We start from the raw sequence: 24655 nt of genomic DNA, 5'->3' as shown, positions 1-24655 counted from the left end.
TTTTGGTGATGCCAATTGGCCGTCCAGATCATGCGATTTGAACCCGCTAGACTTTTTTTGTGGGGTTATGTGAAAGACCGTGTCTATGTCAACTCTCCGCAAACTCTTGAACATTTGAAAGACAACATTCGTGAAGTTATGACCGAGATACCGCCCCATATGTGCCGAAAAGTCATCGAAAATTATCTGTTCCGGATCAAGGTGTGCGAGGAAGCCCTAGGTGGACATTTGAATGATGTTGTATTTCACACATAATGGCATAAACCAAACTTTAATTTGAAATAAAAGTTTCATCGAAATTCGAATTCTAAGTGTGTTTTATTTCAATTTACTTTCGGAATTTAAAGTTGGAAAACCCTGTATATGATAATAATGAAATAACCGGATAATTACATTAATAGAAATTTGAACCCGTTCCTGTTGACCGATTGATCTGAAATTTGGAACACACCTTTATATCTGCAGTCACTTTAAAAATGCGTATTTCATGATTTTAAAAATCCAAGATGGCGGCCGCTACAAAATGTCGGTTACATATTTTCTCAAAATCCCATCAATACGGATTTTCCCAAAACCCCATCAATATGGGTATCAAATGAAATAGCTTAACTAGTGGAACACAGTTATTCATAAAAATGCAAATCCAAGATGGCTGCCACCACAAAATGGCGGATTACATATTTTCTCAAAGCAAACCCCATCAAAATGGGTATCAACTGAAGGGGCTTGACTAGTAAATCACAGGTATTTAGGAAAATTCAAATCCAAGATGGCCGCTGTAACAAAATAGCCAATTACTTTTTTAAACAGTTTCATTCACCTTGACCTGTTAGTATGTATGTTTGTATGTCTGTAGAGTTGTCCCACATTAATAAAAATTTGACCCATTTGTTCCTTTCGATTTATTGATCTGAAATTTGGAACAAACCTTTATCTCTGCTGTCATTATAATACTGTGTATTCAATTATCTTGAAAAATTCAATTTGGCCGCCGGTAAAAAATAGCTGAATGGCTTGATTTGAAGAACACACCACATTATGAACAACATAAATTCAAAAAGGTGTATGTATTTTTTTGTGTAATCCCCTCAATATCGGTATCGAATGAAATGATTTGACTAATAGAATACAGTACATCATCAAAATATTCAGAAGAAAATTAGGTAAATATAAAAATAAAAATAAAAAAAGGTTGAATGGTTTTATTGTAGAGAAGTACACTAATGATACATATAATGTTCTAAAAACTAGAAAAAAAAAAGGTAAAACAAAACTTTTTAAGTTAAACGGTTTAATGTACAAAATAAGCTAGAAAATAATTAGGCAAGTAACAGTTAGTATTTATCACATCCCTTCCTTCATTAATCTAGGACAATGATGAGACTAAAATAAAATCGTGAGGCACATCAGATTTCCATTATCCACAGTTAGTTGTTTCATCATATGCCCACGATTTTATTTTAGTCTCATCATTGTCCTAGATTAATGAAGGAAGGGATGTGATAAATACTAACTGTTACTTGCCTAATTATTTTCTAGCATTTCTTAAATGAAACCGTTTAAGTTAATTTTTTTTCCTTTTTTTAATTGCGTTAGTCAGATTATTTCGTGTACAAATATCGGGAAATAGAACTGATTTTTTAAAGTCATAAAATAAAAGTATTCTTCAACCTTTGTTTGGAAAAAGAAGTCACAAAAATTCTTAGATGTACCTGTTTTGATTTCTACAATGAAGGAATGTTTAAATTATGGAGAAACTTCGCGAAGGAGATTATAATTATTATAAATTTTATCATAAAATTTGTCATATTCCTGATCAATGTTCTGTTTCACAATTGTCTTCCAATATTCCCTTGCCCTCATATTTGTTCATAGTAGAAAAAAAACCTTTCAACTGGTGCGATACCATCAAATAGATACAAAGTGCGATCAATAGGCTTCATGAATTCCAAACACTCTAAAAATCTGATTTCTATTTTTGAAAATAGTTGCACCTAACTATTTACAACTGGAACCGGCAGTTTATTAGATCTTTTTATCCCCTCGATACAATTGCTTTCATCAAACGAAATGTCTTAAGCTATCTGAACAGGAGACTTTTTACTTAAACTATTAAAATTTCATTCCATTCGGGAATGTACTTTAATACAATAACAAAACGTACCGTTTTGATTGGAACAGTACCGTTTTTTCGACCTTTTTAGATTGTCCCGTATTTTTATCAATTTGTACCGTATTTTGAGGGTGAAGAAAAATTATTCTAAGGGGGAAATCCATGCCCTCAACTATGTTTACTTCTCACCAGAGATTAGTAATTGAACATTCATTCGCCTTGTAGAAAGTGAAGATGTAACTGCCTCTAAAGTGCCTGTTAATTTTGATATTTTATTAGAATTCCTCAACATAAAAGGTAAGACGTATTTTTGACTAGTAAAATGCTAAATGTTCTTAAAAACATAGGGGTTGGATGCAAGAAAAAAACCGCTTTGTTGGCGCAGGACTACGGAATTATTTTTTTCAACTTTCTTGTTTACCAATTCGGCTGAAGAGGGGGTAGAAATGTCAGTGTTATGTCGCTGTTTGTCTCGAGATTTAAATAAAAAATTGACCCAGTTCCTTTCGATTTATTGATCTGAAATTTGGAACAAACTTTTATCTCTGCTGTCATGATAATACTGTGTATTCAATTATCTCGAAAAATCCAAATTGGCCGCCGGTAAAAAATAGCTGAATTGCTTGATTTGAAGAACACACCACATTATGAACAACATAAATTTAAAAAGGTGTATGTATTTTTTTGTGTAATCCCCTCAATATCGGTATCGAATGAAATGATTTGACTAATAGAATACAGTACATCATCAAAATATTCCGAAGAAAATTAGGTAAGAAATAAAAATAAAAAAAGGTTGAATGGTTTTATTGTAGAGAAGTACACTAATGATACATATAATGTTCTAAAAACTAGAAAAAAGATAAAACAAAACGGTTTAATGTACAAAATAAGCTAGAAAATATTTAAGCAAGTAACAGTTAGTAATTATCACATCCCTTCCTTCATTAATATAGGACAATGATGAGACTAAAACAAAATCGTGGGCATATGATGAAACAACTAACTGTGGATAATGGAAATCTGATGTGCCTCACTATTTTATTTTAGTCTCATCATTGCCCTAGATTAATGAAGGGAAGGGATGTGATAACTACTAACTGTTACTTGCCTAATTATTTTCTAGCATTTAGTACATGAAACCGTTTAATTTAAAAAGTTTTTTTTACTTGTTTTTTCGATTGCGTTAGTCAGATTATTCCGTCATGAACAAATATCGGGAAATGGAACTGATTTTATAAAGTCATAAAATAAAAATATTCTTCAACCTTTGCTTGGCAAAAGAAGTCACATGAGATTTTGCAGGTGTACCCACAATGAACAACGTGGACAATTCATATTCGTTCTTACGGTTGTGATGTCACTAGTTTGCAAGATTGTATAAAAACTAGAAAGCAGAAAAAAATCAACTGAGGAACGCAAACAGCTCCGTAAGATTACAATTTCGAACGGGGCACAGCTGCTAGTGATAATGATTTCACCGAAGCATCGGAGAAGTCCAGCATCTGAGCTGAGCTCATCGGAATTATCTATGAACGAAACCGTAACTATCAGTGGCAGCAGCAGCGACGTAACGCTGAAGGCAGCACTCGGGAAGAAGGAATATTAGTAGCCTCTTCGCTCGGAGTATGATCTGCGCCAGTATTGAAAGAAATTGTATCCCTAGCGGATCGAATCGGACAGTTGATCCGCGGAAGACGTTTTACTTTACTTTTACCTCTCGCTTAAATCCAAGCACGAATGTCGGATTCCATCGAAATGGCGACCGTCAGGAACGACATCGAGAGCGTAACGAATGGAGATGCGAAGGCGAAGGTCAACCAGAGGGACAAAAGACCCCGCAAATCGTACCGGTGTGTAACGCTTGTGATCCTGCTGGTGTTGTTCCTGATTGCGGTTGGTGTTGTAGGGATCCTGTACTTTGAACGCAGCATAAGTCAGTCTGATTTAGGGACTGCTCAGCCGGACGGCCCGTTTCCGATCTTCCCGGAACCGTATCCCACGGAAGAGGATGATGGAATAATCTATATAGACGTTGATGAGAGCACGGGTCGTGCAGAGGACGCCGATACGACAGTTACGACGTATGAAGGTAACGACGATGATGACTACGATAATGGAAGTGGCTCTGGCAGTGGGCATGGTGTGGACTCCCATTAGTAGTTCGGAAATTCTGAAGTATCGAAAGTGTACGATAGTGAGCAAGTCACGAGAAGTTTTCACATTTCAAGCTGAATGAGTGGTACGCGGCAAGAAAGAGGATTGATAAGTGCGACTAAAAAAAGTTCTATTGTGAAAATGTAGGTTAAGTGCAGTATTTATTTCTCGGGCCAAAAATCGGAACAGGAGATGAAGTGAATTGAGACTATTGCGCGTTTGTTGTTTCATTGACATCCTCTCAGAGTCCATCCTGTCTTTGCGATCAAAGCCAGAATTGTTTGAGTTCTTACACATCGCGGTGAACAAAGGTTACGTACCGTTATCGCAGACCTTGAATGGCTTAATCAAACGGATTTGAATAGTCCTCAAGTTCGAATGGTGCTGGTTTCAACGAATGTACGAACATTGATTAAGTTTAGGTCACTCTGGAAGTGTTTAGCGTGTATAGATATTTATAAATATATCAACAATATATTAATGTAATTTAACAGAATGGAGTTTTTCTTTGACAAACATCAATCGAACAATTTTCTTCACCTGAAATCGTCGTTTGCTTTGACCTGCCTCAGCAGGCAGGTCAAAGCAAACTTTGTCCGACACCTCTTGCGGTCAGTTCGCTTCGTTCTGGTCAACGGTTTCATTCGCGCAGGTGAAAGACGATGACGACGGCGACGGCGGGTTGACTTATTTTGATTTTGAATGGTGGCATGTGAGTTATGGCTCTGTGGCGGCTTCATTTGAGCAAATCGAACCGCTGAAACAAGGTGTGTATGTGGCCGCACATTGTGAAGGCGGGCAACCAGGGCCCAGAAATTGTATTTGCCAGGGAGGCATTGGATACCACTGTCGGACCTGGTTTGTCGGCGGACTTTCAGCGTAAATGGACTAAAAACGATGGATTTACAATGGCGAGAGAATTTCTGCGTTCAAAAAAGTCATGCACAATGGCACCTTTACTGCAAGCTTTTTGTTTTTACTATGTTTTGAAATAATTTCCTCACTAATCAGTCTCAATAAAAGGAGGGAGGATCGAGGTATTTTCCATGCTCAGAAATTCATATTATTTATACAGGCATAGCTCGACCGCCTGAGTTTAACAATTTTGTTTTGTTTCCTAACTGTTTTTTTTCTTCCAAAAAGTTGAAGTTGTAATTGAATCGTTTGTTTGAGACACCCTATAGGTCTACTTGACGCTCTTGCGAGAAAACGACAAAAACTGTTGGTACCGTTTCAAAGTTGGTGGACTTAGGGGGTTTCTCAAACAAACGAGAAATCAGTGGTGTATTTAGCAGTTTTGAAGTGATTCAATTCAATTTTATATACTTTGAATGTTCATACCAAGTAAGAATGCGGCTGTTTATAAGTTATGCTCTTCATCGAAGGAGATAGGAGAAGGGGGATAAGTACTGTTTGTTCTACTCCTAATGCATAAGTAATACAAAAATACGTTGTGAAGAAAAATATAGGATATTTTAAAACACTTTTTGCGTTACCTAATATATGAAAAGTACTTGACAAGTACTACGGAACTTTGCCTGCCACTCAGCTTAGTATTCTTTGTGCTTTAGAACCATGGACTTATGGGGTTCTTCTAACAAACGAATTTTTGCAACCCCAATTTAAGGGAGTTCGTACAACTAACTTTTTCTGAAATTTTGATAGTCGATGTTGGTATCAAGAACTCAAAATTTGTCAATTTTGATAAAAATTGCGTTTATGGGGGTTCTCAAACAAAAGATTCAATTATGCAGAATGATGTTTTTTTAGAATAAAACTTTTTTAGTATTGAGAATTTCAGTATTCAGAATTTTCAATACACGAAGGCACAATCAACCAAATTGTCAATCAAAGTCTCAAAGTACAGTTTCTCGATGAAGAAACATCAATGTCATTTACATAGAAGTTAGAAAGGATTGAACTAGGACATATGCCTTAAGGATCAGATGACCGAATACAAAAGATTAAAAATTGGACAGGTAAGCCAAAAAAGTGAACAACATTTTTTTTCCAGGAATTTTATTGAGTTAAATAAATCTAGAACAAAACCATACAATCAAAAATTCTTAGATGTACCTGTTTTGATTTCTACAACGAAGGAATGTTTAAATTATGGAGAAACTTCGCGAAGGAGATTATAAAGGGTGTGTCACATCAAATTGCATCACGGAAAAAACGCTGTAGAAATTCGCCCAGTAGACCGATCCTTTTGAAAATTTTAGACAGTAAAATAAAAACTATTAAACAACTTTTGGCATTTTCTTTTTATTCATACTTCGAGCCCAAGCCCGTATGCTCGCACCTTCCTCTTTACCCCGTCCATTAGGTTCTGTACAACGTCAGGTTGTAGTTTTTTTCGAACAGAAATCCATTTTCTCTCGAAGTCCGCCTCCGATTTGACAACTTTTGGGTTCTTCCGGAGGGCCTGCTTCATAATCGCCCAATATTTCTCTATTGGGCGAAGCTCCGGCGCGTTGGGCGGGTTCATTTCCTTTGGCACGAAGGTGACCCCGTTGGCTTCGTACCACACCAACACGTCCTTTGAATAGTGGCACGAAGCGAGATCCGGCCAGAAGATGGTCGGGCCCTCGTGCTGCTTCAATAGTGGTAGTAAGCGCTTCTGTAGGCACTCCTTAAGGTAAACCTGCCCGTTTACCGTGCCGGTCATCACGAAGGGGGCGCTCCGCTTTCCGCAAGAGCAGATCGCTTGCCACACCATGTACTTTTAGGCAAACTTGGATAGTTTCTGTTTGCGAATCTCCTCCGGAACGCTGAATTTGTCCTCTGCGGAAAAGAACAACCGGCCCGGCAGCTGACGAAAGTCCGCTTTGACGTAGGTTTCGTCGTCCATTACCAGGCAATGCGGCTTCGTCATTTCGGTGTACAATTTCCGGGCTCGCGTCTTCCCCACCATGTTTTGCTATTCGTCGCGGTTAGAAGCCTTCTGAACCTTGTATGTACGCAGGCCCTCCTGCTGCTTGGTCCGCTGGACGAATGAACTTGACAAATTCAGCTTATTGGCGACATCCCGGACCGAACTTCTCGGATCACGTCTAAACTGCTTAACTACGCGCTTGTGATCTTTTTCACTGACGAAGCATCCATTTTTGCCGTTCTTCACCTTCCGGTCGATGGTTAGGTTCTCGAAGTATAGTTTTAGTACACTGCTGACCGTGGATTGGACGATTCCCAGCATCTTACCGATGTCCCGATGTGACAACTCCGGATTCTCGAAATGAGTGCACAGGATTAATTCACGACGCTCTTTTTCGTTCGACGACATTTTTCCAAATTTACGAAAAATTGACAGTGAAGCATGGCTAACGTGGTCTATACACTCTTATCTGATTATAAGCGAAAGCTGAAGATATAATTCCTAAAAATTAAATTTCTACAGCGTTTTTTCCGTGATGCAATTTAATGTGACACACCCTTTAATTATTATAAATTTTATCATAAAATTTGTCATATTCCTGATCAAAGTTCTGTTTCACAATTTTCTTCCAATATTCCCTTACCCTCATATTTGTTCATAGTAGAAAAAAAACCTTTCAACTGGTGCGATACCATCAAATAGATACAAAGTGCGATCAATAGGCTTCATGAATTCCAAACACTCTAAAAATCTGATTTCTATTTCTGAAAATATTTGCACCTAACTATTTACAACTGGAACCGGCATTTTATTAGATCTTTTTATCCCCTCGATACAATTGCTTTCATCAAACGAAATGTCTTAAGCTATCTAAACAGGAGACTTTTTACTTAAACTTTCAAAATTTCATTCCATTCGGGAATGTACTTTAATACAATGACAAAACGTACCGTTTTGATTGGAACAGTACCGTTTTTTCGACCTTTTTAGGTTGTCCCGTATTTTTATCAATTTTTACCGTATTTTGAGGGTGAAGAAAAATAATTATAATAAGGCCCTGTTGTACTACTATTTATTCGGAAATCCATGCCCTCAACTATGGTTACTTCTCACCAGAGATTAGTAATTGAACATTCATTCGCCTTGTAGAAAGTGATGATGTAGCTGCCTCTAAAGTACCTGTTAATTTTGATATTTTATTAGAATTCCTCAACATAAAAGGTAAGACGTATTTTTGACTAGTAAAATGCAAAATATTCTTAAAAAATATAGGGGTTGGATGCAAGAAAAACAAACCGCTTTGTTGACGCAGGACTACGGAATTATTTTTTTCAACTCTCTTGTTTACCAATTCGGCTGAAGAGTGGGTAGAAATGTCAGTGCTATGTCGCTGTTTGTCTCGAGATCCCATTTTCAATCACTGATAGTTTGGTCGGTGAACATAAGGGCTTCGTTAAGAGCTGGGCTCGGTTTTTAAAATAATTCGAACGGGGTTAAACTGTGTGATTGCTACAGGAAGCACATTTCTGACGGCACAATTGAAAGGGATACGAGTTGAAGAACACCTGAAAATGGTGAACTAGCAACAGTTTCAATTGAGCAGTCATTGAGACGGTCTATGCGCAAATATGTTGATTTGACAAAATTGATTTTTAGCTCATGTTTTGTCATCCCGATTTATTACATTAAATGAGCCTAAAAATAACAGAAAAATGTCATGACTCTCAAATACTGGTAACCATTTGTATAAGTTATTAGGCTGTCAAAAAAGTCCTGCGGTATTTCCGCGAGGTGTCGTTGTAAGCGCGTAGTTCTAGTTGTATTCATTGTATCGAGTCATACTATAGCTCCGGGAGCTCGGATGGGAGGTTCTTTTGCATCCGCCGTATAGTCCGGACCTTGCACCAAGTGACTACCACCTGTTTTTGTCCATGGCGAACGAGCTAGGTAGTCAGAAGTTAGCCACAAAAGAGGCCTGTGAAAATTGGCTATCCGAGTTTTTTGCCAATAAGGAAGCGAGCTTCTATAACAGGGGTATTATGAAGTTGGCATCTCGTTGGGAACAAGTCATCGAATAAAACGGCGCATATTTGACTTAAAACAGATTTTTTTTTCCAAAATATATATTTTTATCAAGGCTCATATGGCGTTAGCCTGACGCGGCCGGAGTTCAATATTTTGACAGTTTTTCTTATTATCTATGTTAGTAATATGTAACCGATTACTCGCGGTCGGCTCGAGGTTAGTATTACAAGTGTTGTCGTAATTGGGATGTTGCAGTCTCCAATGCACTGTACGTGTGCCCGACACGGGATACTTCCTATTGGGATGCAGCTGACCATTAATCAGCAACGCCCCCTAGTATGTACCCCATATCTAGTGTGGTCACTAGCCGGCGCAATCATCAGCTCATGTAGAGTTGTCATGAGCGGTACAACCTTTGGCTCTTGTTGAATGATCAGTGGACTGCACAACCTTCGGCCCGTGCATCTGTAAAGAGTGTGTGTATGTATTGCCGCGACTAAGTAAAAGTTTATAGATCGGATAGGAGGGATATGAAACCGGGACACACCGAAGGAAACATCATTAAACGTTGACATCGGCGTTTCTGAGGAACAGGTATAGATGAAGCAGAAGATCAGGATCACGGCTACCTAAGATATCCCGGACGGGGATATCCGATTGTCTGCCTTGTGCTCTCAGTGCTCTAGAGAGCTGAGAGCGAGCAGCATGGAACCGGATACACGACCAGACAACATGCTCGATGTCGTGGTAGCCATCGCCACAATCACAAAGATTGTTTGCTGCGAGCCCAATGCGATAGAGATGCGCGTTTAGGTTGTAGTGATTGGACATGACATTAAAACATGACTTAACATGACATGGCTTAAAACAGATGATTGTAACTAATTTTATGAACAAATGAAAATTCAAAAAAAAATACCGCAGGACTTTTTTGACAGCCTAATATATGGTACAGCAATATAAGATTGATACGATCGAGCGAAACAAGAGACACGTTGCAAATAAGCATTACTTTGCCACATATATACACGGCCCAGACCGAGATAGACATAGATCTTCTTTTTGATCTCTTTTTTACTCTTAGAAAACACTTTCCAATTTCATTTTGTAATTTTAATAATGTTATTAATATTACACTATCACGCTTCTACGCAACTGCATCATTAGCTATGTGGATTGCGTGGTCTTGTAAAATAACCTTGAATTCCAGACGGCCTTGGTTCGATCCCCGTTGATGTCGTTATGCAATGAGTGAGTATTTGAGTGAGTGCAATCCCAAAAAAAAAATTAAAAAAGAAAAAGAAAGAGATGTCTGCTTCCATGCATACAAACATTTTAAAGCGTTGGGAGACAGATGATTTATTTGATCATTTGACGCTTCAAGACACGAAAAGGTATGGTTTCTGCCGAAAACGAAATGCTTTCTGGCTAGTTTGGGTGTACGCTTTAATTTAAAGTTCTATCTCTACAAAATCATATTAACCCAATAACTAAATGGACCCAATTATGTCAGTCGCAAAAAACTTTGTGAAGAAATGCTTCAGACAACCCCTCTACAGGATCGCTTCCACCTGATGGGAGATTTAAACAAGCAGAATTTTCTGTATCGGATGGCTGCCAATCCAAGAGATCCTAATGTACCATATTTACGCTCTACAAAGGTTACAGTACACAGATTTTGAACTGTTGAGGCACCTGAGAACGATCGATTTTGAAGTTTGTATCGAGCTTTTGCTCGATGAAATCAACATTAGGTTAGACTGCTGACTAATCGCTCGCTAATTGGAGCATGACTGAATATTAGAAATCGCGAAAAGCTTATCTATACCCGATAAACTATTAACGAATGGGGTTAAGGTATTTAATCACAACTGTTTTCTAAATCGTGACGTCAGTATTTGTGTTTAAATTTGATTGCCTACCACATACATATGAATATGCTTTTTTTCAGTAAGGTTTTTATCAATGAAAAACATACATTTTATTGAAGTACCCACGCATTATGGGTATAATGTGACAGCGTGCAGTGTAGGGGAAGTGGGGGCATAGTGGTCACCCTAAGGAATATGCCCATTTCCAGCGCCCACATACCGATTTAATTCCCGTTTCTCGAAGAATATTGTAGTTCAACTCATTGTTCTTCAAAATAGCAAACGGCTATAAAAAAATTACTATAAAAATTAGTACACTTTTCATCATTAGAAAAAAAGGTGAAAAATCGAAGTTTTTTTGCTTGGAGGTAAAGTGGTCACCCGCCCATATCAAGCTAAATGGGATAGATTTATGCGTTTTTTTTTCATCCAAATTTGTTCAAATCATATTTGTTATAGTAGGTACATGCATGAAATAAGGTTGGCCTATTCACCTAGAGTCTCAATTTAAATTTTCTCTTGCATACAAAAGCGTAGTAAGAAACACATAACGTTCCGCATAATGAGGCTTGGTTTAGTTGGAGTGGCATATTTATCGAGGGTCAAAGCCACAAAAGGATCTTCTTCAAGAGCAGAATGTGATGAGGTATATCAGCTTTAGTAAACAGAACATTGTAAGTTGTTATTCACCTATGATCACTTCGCCCCCAAACATGAAAATAATGTCTATGCTAATTAATCACTGAGATTAAACAAAATATTTGTTCACCTCTCCTAAAATGTGTGAACAGTCGTCCAAACTGATGATTTGTCCAATATATCAGATTGAATAAACTAAATTTCACGAGAAATTCCTTAGATACCATGCGCACAGAACTACGGCCGAATGGCTATCGAGAGAGTAATTTCTGTTTTTATTTGTGTTTTGACATGTGACAGCTCTACTGAAGTACAGGGTGACTCAAAAGTCATTAAAAGTCAAACATAATGTGACTATCAATACGACATCTACAGTCAATAGTTATACTACCGAACAACAAGCAGGTGACCACTTTGCCCCCACTACCCGTAATTTGTGAAATCACTTCGAAAAAGTTGAACAAAAGTGATATTTTAGTACGACATTTTCACTTCCCCATGGCTATAGAAACGAATGAACTTTTATTATTTTTACGATACTATGATATGATATGACTATGGTTCTTAGTGTCTTAGTGTGATCTTAGTGTTCTTAGTGTGATGTGAGAAAATAGTCTTCGATTTACTCTTCTTTGTATGATGGTGGAAATTTACTTCATAACATTGAATGCCCAAAATTATATAAAGAACAAGTTCACTTTAAGTTGATCGTGTCAGGACCTTGATTTTTTTCAACAATAAAGCAAAATGTCATGCAAAAAAGGGTTGAGCAGCATAAAATTGAATATGTTACTGCTTTCGAGGACTATAGTTACGATTGCTCTTTGGGCCTTTTTACCACATAAATGATGGAAATTAGTCACAATACAATTGTCATCTATTAAAAGATAAACAGTTGCAAGATTTCAGTAGAAAATTTGGCTAAGATCATCATGAAACCGTGAGTATTTTGAACATTGTTTTGTTTCTTCCATAAAAACTGCATATAGAACGCATATAATTACAACACCATATTTTGCCTGCCGATTCAAATATATTTCGCCTTTTGCATCATCTCAATATGTACCCCATTGGACGGACACCAAACAGCGAAACGATTTTTGAATTGACTGAACGTCTCGTTGATCAAACCATTTTTTAAAATTAGTACTATTGTCAGTAGTCTTAATGTTAATTTTTAGTGCGATCTGCCATTTAAAGGGTGTGTCACATCAAATTGCATCACGGAAAAAACGCTGTAGAAATTTAATTTTTAGGAATTATATCTCCAGCTTTCGCTTATAATCAGATAAGAGTGTATAGATCACGTTAGCCATGCTTCACTGTCAATTTTTCGTGAATTTGGAAAAATGTTGTCGAACGAAAAAGAGCGTCGTGAATTAATCCTGCGCACTCATTTCGAGAATCCGGAGTTGTCACATCGGGACATCGGTAAGATGCTGGGAATCGTCCAATCCACGGTCAGCAGAGTACTAAAACGATACTTCGAGAACCTAACCATCGACCAGAAGGTGAAGAACGGCAAAAATGGATGCTCCGTCAGTGAAAAAGATCACAAGCGCGTAGTTAAGCAGTTTAGACGTGGTCCGAGAAGTTCGGTCCGGGATGTCGCCAATAAGCTGAATTTGTCAAGTTCATTCATCCAGCGGACCAAGCAGCGGGAGGGCCTGCGTACATACAAGGTTCAGAAGGCTTCTAACCGCGACGAACGGCAAAACATGGTGGGGAAGACGCGAGCCCGGAAGCTGTACACCGAAATGCTGACGAAGCCGCATTGCCTGGTTACGGACGACGAAACCTACGTCAAAGCGGACTTTCGTGCCGGGCCTGTAGTTCTTCTCCGCAGAGGACAAATTCAGCGTTCCGGAGGAGATTCGCAAGCAGAAACTATCCAAGTTTGCCAAAAAGTACATGGTGTGGCAAGCATTGAACATTGAACATTGATCTGCTCTTGTGGAAAGCGGAGCGCCCCCTTCGTGATTACCGGCACGGTAAACGGACAGGTTTACCTTAAGGAGTGCCTACAGAAGCGCTTACTACCACTATTGAAGCAGCACGAGGGCCCGACCATCTTCTGGCCGGATCTCGCTTCGTGCCACTATACAAAGGACGTGTTGGAGTGGTACGAGGCCAACGGGGTCACCTTCGTGCCAAAGGAAATGAACCCGCCCAACGCGCCGGAGCTTCGCCCAATAGAGAAATATTGGGCGATTATGGAGCAGGCCCTCCGGAAGAACCCAAAAGTTGTCAAATCGGAGGCGGACTTCAAGAGAAAATGGATTTCTGTTCAAAAAAAAACTACAACCTGACGTTGTACAGAACCTTATGGACGGGGTAAAGAGGAAGGTGCGAGCATACGGGCTTGGGCTCGAAGTATGAATAAAAAAATGCCAAAAGTTGTTTAATAGTTTTTATTTTACTGTCTAAAATTTTCAAAAAGATCGGTCTACTGGGCGAATTTCTACAGCGTTTTTTCCGTGATGCAATTTGATGTGACACACCCTTTAGTTTGTTTACAGCGTCACGTCAGAACAAGTTAACTTTTTTTTTGTTGGCGCGATCAGGTGGCTGACAACATGCTTGAAAAATCAAATTCGGATCCCATGTTCATCCAACGCATAACTACTGGCGACGAGTCATGGGTGCACGAGTATGACTTGCAAACGAGTCAACAATCATCGGCATGGACCGCTGCAAACGAGTCGAAACCGCAAAAAAAATCCAAACGGTCAATAAGGAGTATTATACCTTTGCGGTATGGGGCGTTTAAGAGAGAAAGTTTGTCGCAAATGGCCAGATTTGTGGAAGAACATTTGGACTTTGCACCATGATAATGAACCCAATGAAACATTGTATTTTACTACAATGTATATGCTTGCTGACCTTATACCTTTATACCTTCATCATGGTCAAATCAAATCAAAGCCCTCTAAACTCGAGTAAACCGCGAGTAATCGGTTTTCCACCTTACTAACCATAGTGTTAGGAAAATTATTTATGTATAGTTTTAAAACATATATTTAAGAATTCGGCTCCTTGAAACTAATGTAACTGAGCCTGTAAAAATGAACGATTTATATAAAAAATAAATAAATAAATCAAATCAATTATGGTTATAGCTATAAGGCGTCGTGCACAAATTACGTAACGCTAAAAATGCGATTTTTGAACCCCCTTCCTCCCCTATGTAACAAAAAGTAATGCAAGATAAACCCCCCTCCCCTTTATGTTACGTAACGCTAATCTTTACACAAAGTCAAAGTCGTCCGTTCGACATAAAAAATTAGATATCTATCCAGGTCGGAATCAAATGTTCTTATGGAAGTTTGTATATGCAAGTAGTGGCATCGGAAGAACTTTCGACAGGTTCATAGAATTTTGAACAAATATAGACGGAAAATTAATGCTGACATCAGTTGGGATTGGTGCTTTCGACCCATCTGTCGTTAAGCTGAGAGGAACATGGACTGATATAAATTGATGTTAATTTACACTACACCTACACCTTCAATACAGCAATTCCTTTCGTTACATTTCACTATTTGCAAAAGGCCCTGGGATGTCCTTACGTGGCGAGCAAACCACTGGGTTCAATATCGTACTAATTCCGCTTCGACGATTTTGTGGAAGGCGAACTCAATATATTCTGCTTTGAGGGAATATCCGTCGATCGCTAGATTATTCAACACATCAGCTAACGATTCCCCTGCATACTTAAAATGTTTCGTTTCCAGTTGAGATCCCTGAATTGTAGTATTGGCGTATTGGATCAAGATTCAATTGATTAAAATGATAAATCGAAATTTGTTTTTTATCTGTATTATAGTGCTTTTCAACTCATTTGGCTGGTTTCGTCACTTTTACTTCCATTTTTGGAAAAATGTCGGGAGTGAGAATTGAACTCGTGACCTTTGGCGTGAGAGGCATGGATGTTGCCACTACACCAGCCTCCACAAAATCGAAAATATCTATGACCTTTTTTAAACGGGTTCTCGCCTGGTCCTCCATCCACATTATTTATGATTACTGGCTTGATTATTCGTTTAAGTTGAACAACCTCTAACTCAGGCAGCTCCCTCACCTTTTTAAAATCAAGCCCATAAGAAAATGTGTTCAAAGAACAGTGCCTTTCTGAACGAACTGCAACGTACATTGGACCACTATATTAAACTGCTTCAGCTTGACCAAGTTACCCTAGCATCCTGCGATAACAGATGGAATAAACTTTTGTTTGGAAGCCATGACAAAATCAAATTCTGTGTTTTTAGTCTGAATTTTTTTTATCTTAGCTTTTTCTCAAAAAATCTATATTGAAATCTGTTTTAGGTTTATAAATTCAATTTTTAAGCATAATTTTAGCTTTAGTATCATAGATTGGCATAGAAAATATTGATTAAACCATGCTGATAGTACCCACGTAATGCCAGGAAACATATACTATGTAGTAAAAATACATTGATTTATTGAGGTGCAATGGGAATTTATTCAGTTACCAGGGGTTGCTTGTTCACATTGGGCCACGTAAATACCTTCATTATAATATATTTCAGGTACACAAAAAAAAGTAATGGTAGTAATGAATTAAAAGGTAGCATAATAAGGCTAAACTGGAGAACTGCCAACGCTTGAGAAGGGCACATAAAGTTACTATATAGCTAACGCTTAGGATATGGACAGGACAGGAATTTTTCATTCTAAACAAATTAATTCATTTAAAGGTTCAGTAGATGGTCCTAAAAGCTATTGTTCTGTTTAGTAGCTTCTTTTTCTACATCTTCAACGCCTACGTAGATATCTTCAGAAGTTTTTCAAAATCTCCAAAGTAAGGTCTTGAAATATCAGATTTGATGTATTATTCTTGGCATATATTACTCAAGAAAGTAAGATAAAGTGTTCTGGTGTCAGAATTAATCTGAGTGAAGTCAGGTGTTTCAGTTTGTTTTGTTCAATTCAACAAACAATAGCAAAACGTAGTTCAAAAAATAGTAAAATAGGATTTCGGTCGTAGTGGAATCTTTTAAGGCTTTGTTTAACGACGGATTTCAGTGAGAGCGGGCGAATTCAGGTTCATGGTTCGAGCTTCAATATTTCCTGAAATAAGTTAACCTCTTCTTTTCGCTTTAAGCTGTGCATTTTCAATTCATTTGAAAAATAAAGTTTCAAAGGAAATTAATTTTCACGACAGTATGAGTGCACTTTTGGAATTTACATTCTCTGTGCTTCATTAAGAAAAAGATAAACGATGTTATTTATTTATTATAACGCTATATAAATAAAATAGGTGATATGGGAAAAAATATTATTAACTTCAAGCGTCATTTTAAAAAATCTGTAAATTATGCATGAAACACAAAAAAATTGTAATCTGTAGAAATACAGATTATTATGTAGATATGGTAACCCTGTTCGAGATGCATCTATCGGTGATTGCTTACTGGCTGCTGTTAAGCCCATTATAACAGTGCTTTATCATCTTGGCTCAGGAAACACACCACATTCGGTCCCAGATTCGAAGCTAGCTGCTCAAACATATAGGGGCTCGCGAATTTGTTTAGGAATAAAAATGGAATTTTGTTACGTAACAATCTCGGCTACCCCCCGTCCCCCATATGTCACATTAAGTAACGAAACTTCGGTCCCCACCCCTCTCCATACTCGCGTTACGTTGCCATCAGGCGGGGCTCAAATTGCAATATTCGCTCTCTCCACAGTGTCCGATCCCATGTTTCAGGGTTTTTTTCTTTGCATTTGCATTTCTAGCGATCGTTTTACGTGCGACTGGTTCGTAGTAGTATAAAAAATAATCTCTCGTTGATCCATAAGCAGTCTCACAGGAACAAAATAGTAATAACACAATAACATTGGATGGATGCATCGAAAAATAAATATGTACGTATTTATCGGGAAGGGTTGGTCGTAACAGAATCCCTCTCGGTAGTAGCGTTATAATCGACAGGGTCGATAACAAACGACAGTAGCAACAACCGTGAAATTCTAGGGCGTATTGTCAATGGAAGTCGTGCCTAATACGGGCTCCATAAATCCTTAACCCTCCTATACCCGCGCGAAAAATCGTGATTCGTATACTCACAGACTGTGCGTGTCTTTATAATATTGCTATTGTGTATTTTTAGGCGTTGTTGATACTTATTTAATGAAAAAGATATAATTGAATGAAGAAACTCCAGAAAATATTTTTTCTTCAACTTCATTCAGTTTTAATGATCATTCAGCCACATCATTGATTTTCAGTCTGTCAGATCGCATGCGTGAGTATAGGAGGGTTAAGGTCCAGTAAACTCCGATCACCTACGTTGTGTATAAAAATACAGAAAGTAGAGAAAATTGACAGCGTTCCGTGATTTGGGTTGGTACTGAACGGTCCAAAATGGACATTTTTATGCGGAAGCGTCAGTCGAGGTTGGCAATCACCCAATAAAAGCGGCTGGAGGTGCTGATAAAAAACATCTTTTCGGCGAAGCGCGACGTTGTGCCTATAATAGGGGGACGATACCTACTTGACGTTGGACGGCAACGAGTGGCAGTAGTCTTTTGGCCTAACCAGACCTCGCCAAGAGATCACTGGAGGTGATCTGAATGAAGGTAAACGTTGTATCGAAGACCGCTAACCCTCCCAAAGTTCCGTCAGCTGCAACATTTTTGGGCGACCCTCGTACGGATGATCTACTCCAATAATTTCGTGGCCAAATCGGAGAGGCAGCTGATCGCCGAGATTACGGAAGAACTGAAAAACGTCCCGACATCCATCCATTTTCACCGACCATGGTTAAGGTTTCGGCCAATTGCCTCGAGTTCTTCAGGTATGGTGTCGAAGCATTTTTTTAGAGAGCGTGATAAAGCAGAATATGATGTGATGTAGATGCAATATTGTTTGTAGATTTTTTCATCGCCATCCGATATTGGTCCATTTTTTAAATGTATGCACCATCAAAATAAGGCGTATGGTAGGTATGCACTCATGGCCATGAAGATGGATTCATAGCACATTTCTGGTAAAATGTTTCTCGAGGCAGCGATTTGAACGAATGTCTGAAACAAGTTTTTTTTTCGCTGATCAATTTTCTCAAAAATTTCTAATCTAGCAAGGGATGTACAGTCCGCCGGAAAAGACCACAACCCACCCAACCAGATGAAGATATGGTGGAACAAAATGCGACCATTTCAGGTTGAGTAACGGAGTTTTCAAAAACTGAAGCAAGGTATTCGTTGAAAAGCTCACGATTCCATTAAAACTAATTTTTTTTTTGTAAAGTGATATAAAAAAAACCTTCATTTTGAGCCCAAAATATTTTTATTCTATCAAAATCACATCGATATAGAGCTGATTTATTGAGTATATAGCAAGCTTTTTCATTGTATTACTTATCAATATCTATGGTTGTCTAATTGTTATCAGTTTTTCTAAGTTATATTCAATGCTACATAATCTTGATTAATTTCAGTAAAAATAAAAAAGAAATGAAATGTACAATGCATTTTTGAAATGATAGACGCATGGAAAAAATTTGAAAAGCAATTTCTCGCTCGTCTGGCAACCGTTCCGAATCAAAGTGTGTGAAAAAATAAAATGCTGGCCAGCTTAATGCTGCAATCCGCGCGGGCAATAGATCACGTAGCACGAGCAATCTCGCTCTCTCGCCTGGGTTGGAAGTAGCCAGCTGGAGGTCTTCCGTCTCTTGGCCACCTGGCTGGCTCCGTTGGAGCGAAGTTCCACGCTTTCGGCTCTCTAAATGTGTGCCACGAGGTTGCAACGGAAAGTGAGAGTAAATAAGGTGAATACTGACTAACACGACTAGTCGAAGGGTAACCGAAAGAAGCGAGACGACGGCAAACACAGAAAAAAGAAGCAGCGAAATTAGGTCAAACACTACGACATCATGTTTCGCGGAGCACATCGAAGGTCTGGCCTGTACCCGGGGCTTGAGGAGTGTGTGCCAGCATAGAGACCATAGATGCTAGATCTCACCGAACGAACGAGCATAGATATTGGCGCTCATAGGCATGGAGTCGTCGTGAGCCACACGAGTGTATCCGTACATAGCGAATGGCTGGCCGATCGTAGGAGGTCTACTCTCTCCGGCTCTATGCTTTGAATAATAGTACGAGCTTAGAAAGAGCTCCGTTCGATCATGGCAGCCTGGTAAAACCAACCGCTATGCAGAAAAGCATAAAAGGAAAACTAAAAAGCTTCGCATAGAAGAAGTAGGCATTCGTTAGGGTGGACCTGCTGAATTGCCACCTTGGTTCGATCGGGGCTTTCAGGCGATGATCTCACTTAACTTTATTGAAAGATTTTGTTCAAGTCACAAGACATAGGAAGGACCCTAAGCTCGCATTAGATTATCAATGTCTAGTGTGCAGTTTGATTACTAATGCTAAGATGCGTCTTCATTCAACCACTATATCCAACGATCATTCGACTGTATGGGTGATCATGTTTCCGTCTCCTTCCTCATCTTAGGCTATGTAGCTGCCAAGCCTCTCGAAAAATTCATACTAACAAAGTGTTATTTACATCGTTTTTTTTTCAGCCAGCAACCGAAGGCATCTATGGATTACTACCTTCAAACAACAGTTATGCTCTTTCTCTTCGTCGGCCCGACTCTCTTTGGAATTGCAACTGCAACAGTTTACAAAGTTGCTCAGGCCACCGGAGTTTGTATGGGTAACACACAAACCGCCCGTTCCTTCGGCCCGGTAACTTTCGATTTCATTTTCATTGAGAGATAGCCTCTCCCTCCCCCGCGGCAAACTCCACTCGCTTTTCGCGCATCGCCGCCAATCGTTTAAGAACTAGCGCAAGACTGACATGGGCCTGCTCCACTCCGGAGGCGGGAAAATCGAGGTTAACCTAGCCCGAGTGAAACTATCTTTTTTCTCTCTATTTCGGAACCAGTTATTAGTTCGCTTATGTAACGTAAAACATGGCATACCGTCGGTCACCCAATCACCCCCCCTTCCCCTTGCGATTTGTTCGCCCATCGGGGCCGCTTGTGAGCCGCCCCTGTTGTTGTAAAAGTGGATGATAATTTCTAAGAGTTTTTGTGTCTTTTGTTTTTTCTTCTCTGTTTCTTAGCCGCGCGCCTAAGGTCTCGTTTAATTGCGTTGGGCTTTTTTTGTTCTTACTCTGTGTGGCACTTTAAATTGCTGCTGCTGCCGCCATCACCACCACCACCACCATTATTTGTGCTTGATGGAATTTGGTTAATGTATTATAATTCTTACGTGTCATTGCTTTCAATACGAGTTCTCTCGTTTGGGGCGGTTGGGCAATATCCTTTCGGACGATGGGCGAATACGGTGTGTAGGTTTGCACGAGTGTTTAGTTCAAAATAAGACAGACCGAGGAGACTAGAATATTCAACAATATTGATTAAGGCTTTTGCATTGTCTAAGAGAATAGTTCAAAAGTTGAAACGATTGTTATTTTTAACATTTTTACAATGTTTTACGAAAAGACTAGAAGACAAGATAAATACAGTCAACTCTCCCTAACTCGATGGATTTCGTGGCACCTTCGATTTTACAAGCATTCTTCTCTCCATAACTCGATACCTCCCTAACTCGATGCCTCCCTCACTCGATGTGTTTTGATTAATTTTTCCATGGATTTTCACCTCCCTAACTTGATTGATTTTCGCGTATATGTTTTTGTGCGTTATTACCTCTGATTTGAATTGTTCTTGAAAGTGAAGACGGACTGTCCATGTCATCAAAAAATTTCTTTTCAAGTATGGAAAACCACGAGAAACCTTTCAAGCGAACAATCAAAACGCTAACCATTGCGCAACGTTTGAGCATCATCGAGCAGGTCGAAAAGTATGGACGGAAGGGGTCTGAAGCTGCAAATAATTTCAGTATTGCACAAAGTACGGTATCAACACTATTCAAACTAAAGTAATAATGGAATCGGAATGGAAAATTGAATCTAGACCAAAAGACGAATTTCATGCCAACTTGTCTTAGGAAATGGCAGCACCATCTCAGATAGTAGTGAAACGTTGTGGGTGTAAAGACATGGGCCATTTAAGCAACTTTGCATACTTGAAATATTCGAATAACAATTAGACTACTTTTTGGAAAAAGCCAACTTTTCCATGTTTTCTTTGAAAAAAATACAATTATCCTAATTTCGTTTTAAGTCAAGATAGCGATATAGTGTATTCAACAAAGTTTTAGATCTTCTCCAAATATAAACTTTTGTCAAAGACATCAACTTTCTAACTTTTATAGTTTTTGGAATATAAGTCATTTTTCTATTTTTCTCCTGGAAAGAATAAAGTTTTGCTCGTAACAGTTTTGTGTGTAAATTCTCACGTTTGACATGTTCTTGATATGTTTCTAAATAGAGAAAAGTTAGCAGAGCATTTGAAATGCGATAACTTATACATATTTTTATGTATAAATTATCGCATTTAAGAATTAAACATTAATAGTACTTAATCAAAGAAAAAAAATTAAAAAGTTGTTGTTCGAAATACTTTTTCCATGTAAATGTACCCATCGCCTGATGTATGGAAAACTTATTGGAAATTCTAAGGACTATTTATATCTATTTATTTCCAGAATTTTAAAAGCATATGTTCTCGAGAAAAATGAATTTTAATTTTAAAATTTTTTTTTCAATGAAATTTTTTTCCAAAAAATTCTTTGATGATTTTTAATGAAAACCTAAGTAATTTCCTAAATTTTACTCTCTGACCATCTTTTTGTAGATGTTGTAGTTTTTAAATTTAGATTTTTCGAAAAAAGTTGGAAAAACTCAAAATTTAAAAAAAAAACCTACAAAAAAAAATATCAGGCCTACAAAATTGTAGTCGAAGAATGGAATGTACGAAATTATTTTGGTTTTCGTTAAAAATTATCAAAAAAAAAAATTTGGAAAAAAAATTCATTAAAAAAAATATTTTGAAAATTAAAATTCATTTCTCTCGAAAACATATGCTTCAAAAATTCTGAAAGAAATAGATATAAATAGCCCTTAAAATTTTTAACAAGTTTCCCATACATCGGACGATGGGCATGGTTTGCGAACTTGTCGAGAAACTCGGAATTCCCAACATGGACGGGAGCGATAAACTACCGTTGCTGATCAATGGAAAGAGTAAAAACCCACGATATTTCAATAAGAAGAAGTCATTACCAGTGATACACGAGATCAACACGAAGGTCTGGATAGCCTTAATGCTTTTTGAGGAATGGATCATGCAATTTGACGACAAATTTTCCAATGGAAATAGAAAGGTGTTATTTCTGGAATTATGTGTTATGGTAATGTATCCTACTTATATCTATTTCTTCTCAAAGGTGGTCATGTTCGTTGATAACTATACAGCGCACCCAAAATCTCTCCGACCAAAGCTCAAATCGATAAGTTTACTATTTTTCCACAAATATTTACATCCGTAGCTCAGCAGCTGAACTTCGACATAATCAAGAACCTGAATCAGTACTTTCGCCATCTTCGATTAATTAGCTCGATTAGTTAAACGAAGATTGCAATAAATGAAGGAAATTTGTCCTTTTCAACCTTCATGTTATTCAGCATTCTTACTATATTTTAATGCACTCTAGGATCTTTCAGATATACCGGTATTGGATGCAATTGAAAAACTTTCACCCTCTAAAATCAATAAGGTTAAATCTGAGACTATTTAAAATTGCTTCAGGAAACCGAATTTTCCTTCAATGATGGTGGTGATATTCCACTGGCATAATTAACCCTTTCGTCGCCCCGTTACCCAGATGTGGGTGACACTTTCCTCGTTCAAATTTAATAGGATTTTCAAAAGGAATTTGACAGCATAGGTACCTAAATGTAACTATAGGATATGTAGAAAAATGATAAAATCATAATCATTATTATTATTATTTTTATTATTATTTTATTTGATCCATCTGACTTACAGTCTACATGAATATGAAATTATAATTTAATGTAAATAAATAGTCGAAAACATAAAACATCAAGTTGTCAAGTTGAAACGTTTCAAACGGTACTTAAATTCATCCACGGAACAACAGAAATCAAACAAATGAAACACATAATTAAATTCACGACACATCGATACAATCGGTTCATTTCTTCCGTACTCGGTTCGTCTGAATTCTAGTCGTAGAAATTCCCTTGATCGTAGGACCACAGACCTTTGATGCAGAGTTTCCATCCCAAGCAGACGGCAACGGTCCTTATACGGTGGTAGGTCAGCCGAGTTAGTCCATGGTAGAAATCTCAATGCAAATTTAATGAATCGAGATTGAACAGCTTCAATTCTTTTTATCCACACGTGCGCATATGGATTCCATACCACTGAAGCCGTCTCCAGGACAGATCGAACAAGGGCGTAGTAAAGCGATCGGAGACAGTAAGGATCTCGAAAGTTGTTTGCAGCTCTCATTATGAAACCTAAGTTCCTGTTCGCCTTATTAATTATGTTAGAGTAATGATCTCTGAATGTGAGCTGTGAATCGAGATGAACTCCAAGGTCCTTTACAACGCTGGCTCTCTCGATCTGGCATCCACCAATGTCGTAAACCCAGTGAATTGGAGATTTTTTTCGTGTGAAGGTGATGACAAAACATTTCTGGACGCTGATGGTCAGACGATTACAACAACACCAGCTTTCAAATTGATTAATAAGTCGCTGCAGTTCCTTACAATCCTCGGTGGATCTAACTGTTAAGTAGAGCTTGAGATCATCCGCATACAGAATTCGACAATCTGGTGGGATGAGCAAGCACACATCATTGAAAAATATCGAAAACAATAACGGTCCCAGGTTGCTTCCTTGTGGAACTCCAGAACAATTCGTAAATGTATAGGACTGCGATGATCCGAGCTTCACGGTGAGTGGCCTGTTGACTAAGTAGGAACTCAGCCATCCCCTGAAGTGTGAATAAGCACCTAATCGCTTCATCTTAGCAATCAGCAATTGATGATCCACACGGTCAAAG

The 24655-nt window shown here is 38.3% G+C and overlaps 1 protein-coding gene across 1 annotated transcript; it reads left to right on the top strand.

Annotated features, from left to right (window-relative positions):
* Positions 1 to 3720: 3720 nt before the first annotated feature.
* On the top strand, positions 3721 to 4756 carry LOC129769012 (uncharacterized). The gene has a single exon (XM_055771017.1). The coding sequence runs from the start codon at positions 3854 to 3856 to the stop codon at positions 4271 to 4273; it is 420 nt and encodes a 139-aa protein (XP_055626992.1). The 5' UTR covers positions 3721 to 3853; the 3' UTR covers positions 4274 to 4756.
* Positions 4757 to 24655: the final 19899 nt, after the last annotated feature.

The sequence above is a fragment of the Toxorhynchites rutilus genome, chromosome 2 (assembly GCF_029784135.1).
Source record: "Toxorhynchites rutilus septentrionalis strain SRP chromosome 2, ASM2978413v1, whole genome shotgun sequence".
Taxonomy (NCBI): domain Eukaryota; kingdom Metazoa; phylum Arthropoda; class Insecta; order Diptera; family Culicidae; genus Toxorhynchites; species Toxorhynchites rutilus.
The sequence above is the reverse complement of the archived record's forward strand: the minus strand, read 5'-3'. Positions and strand labels throughout refer to the sequence as shown.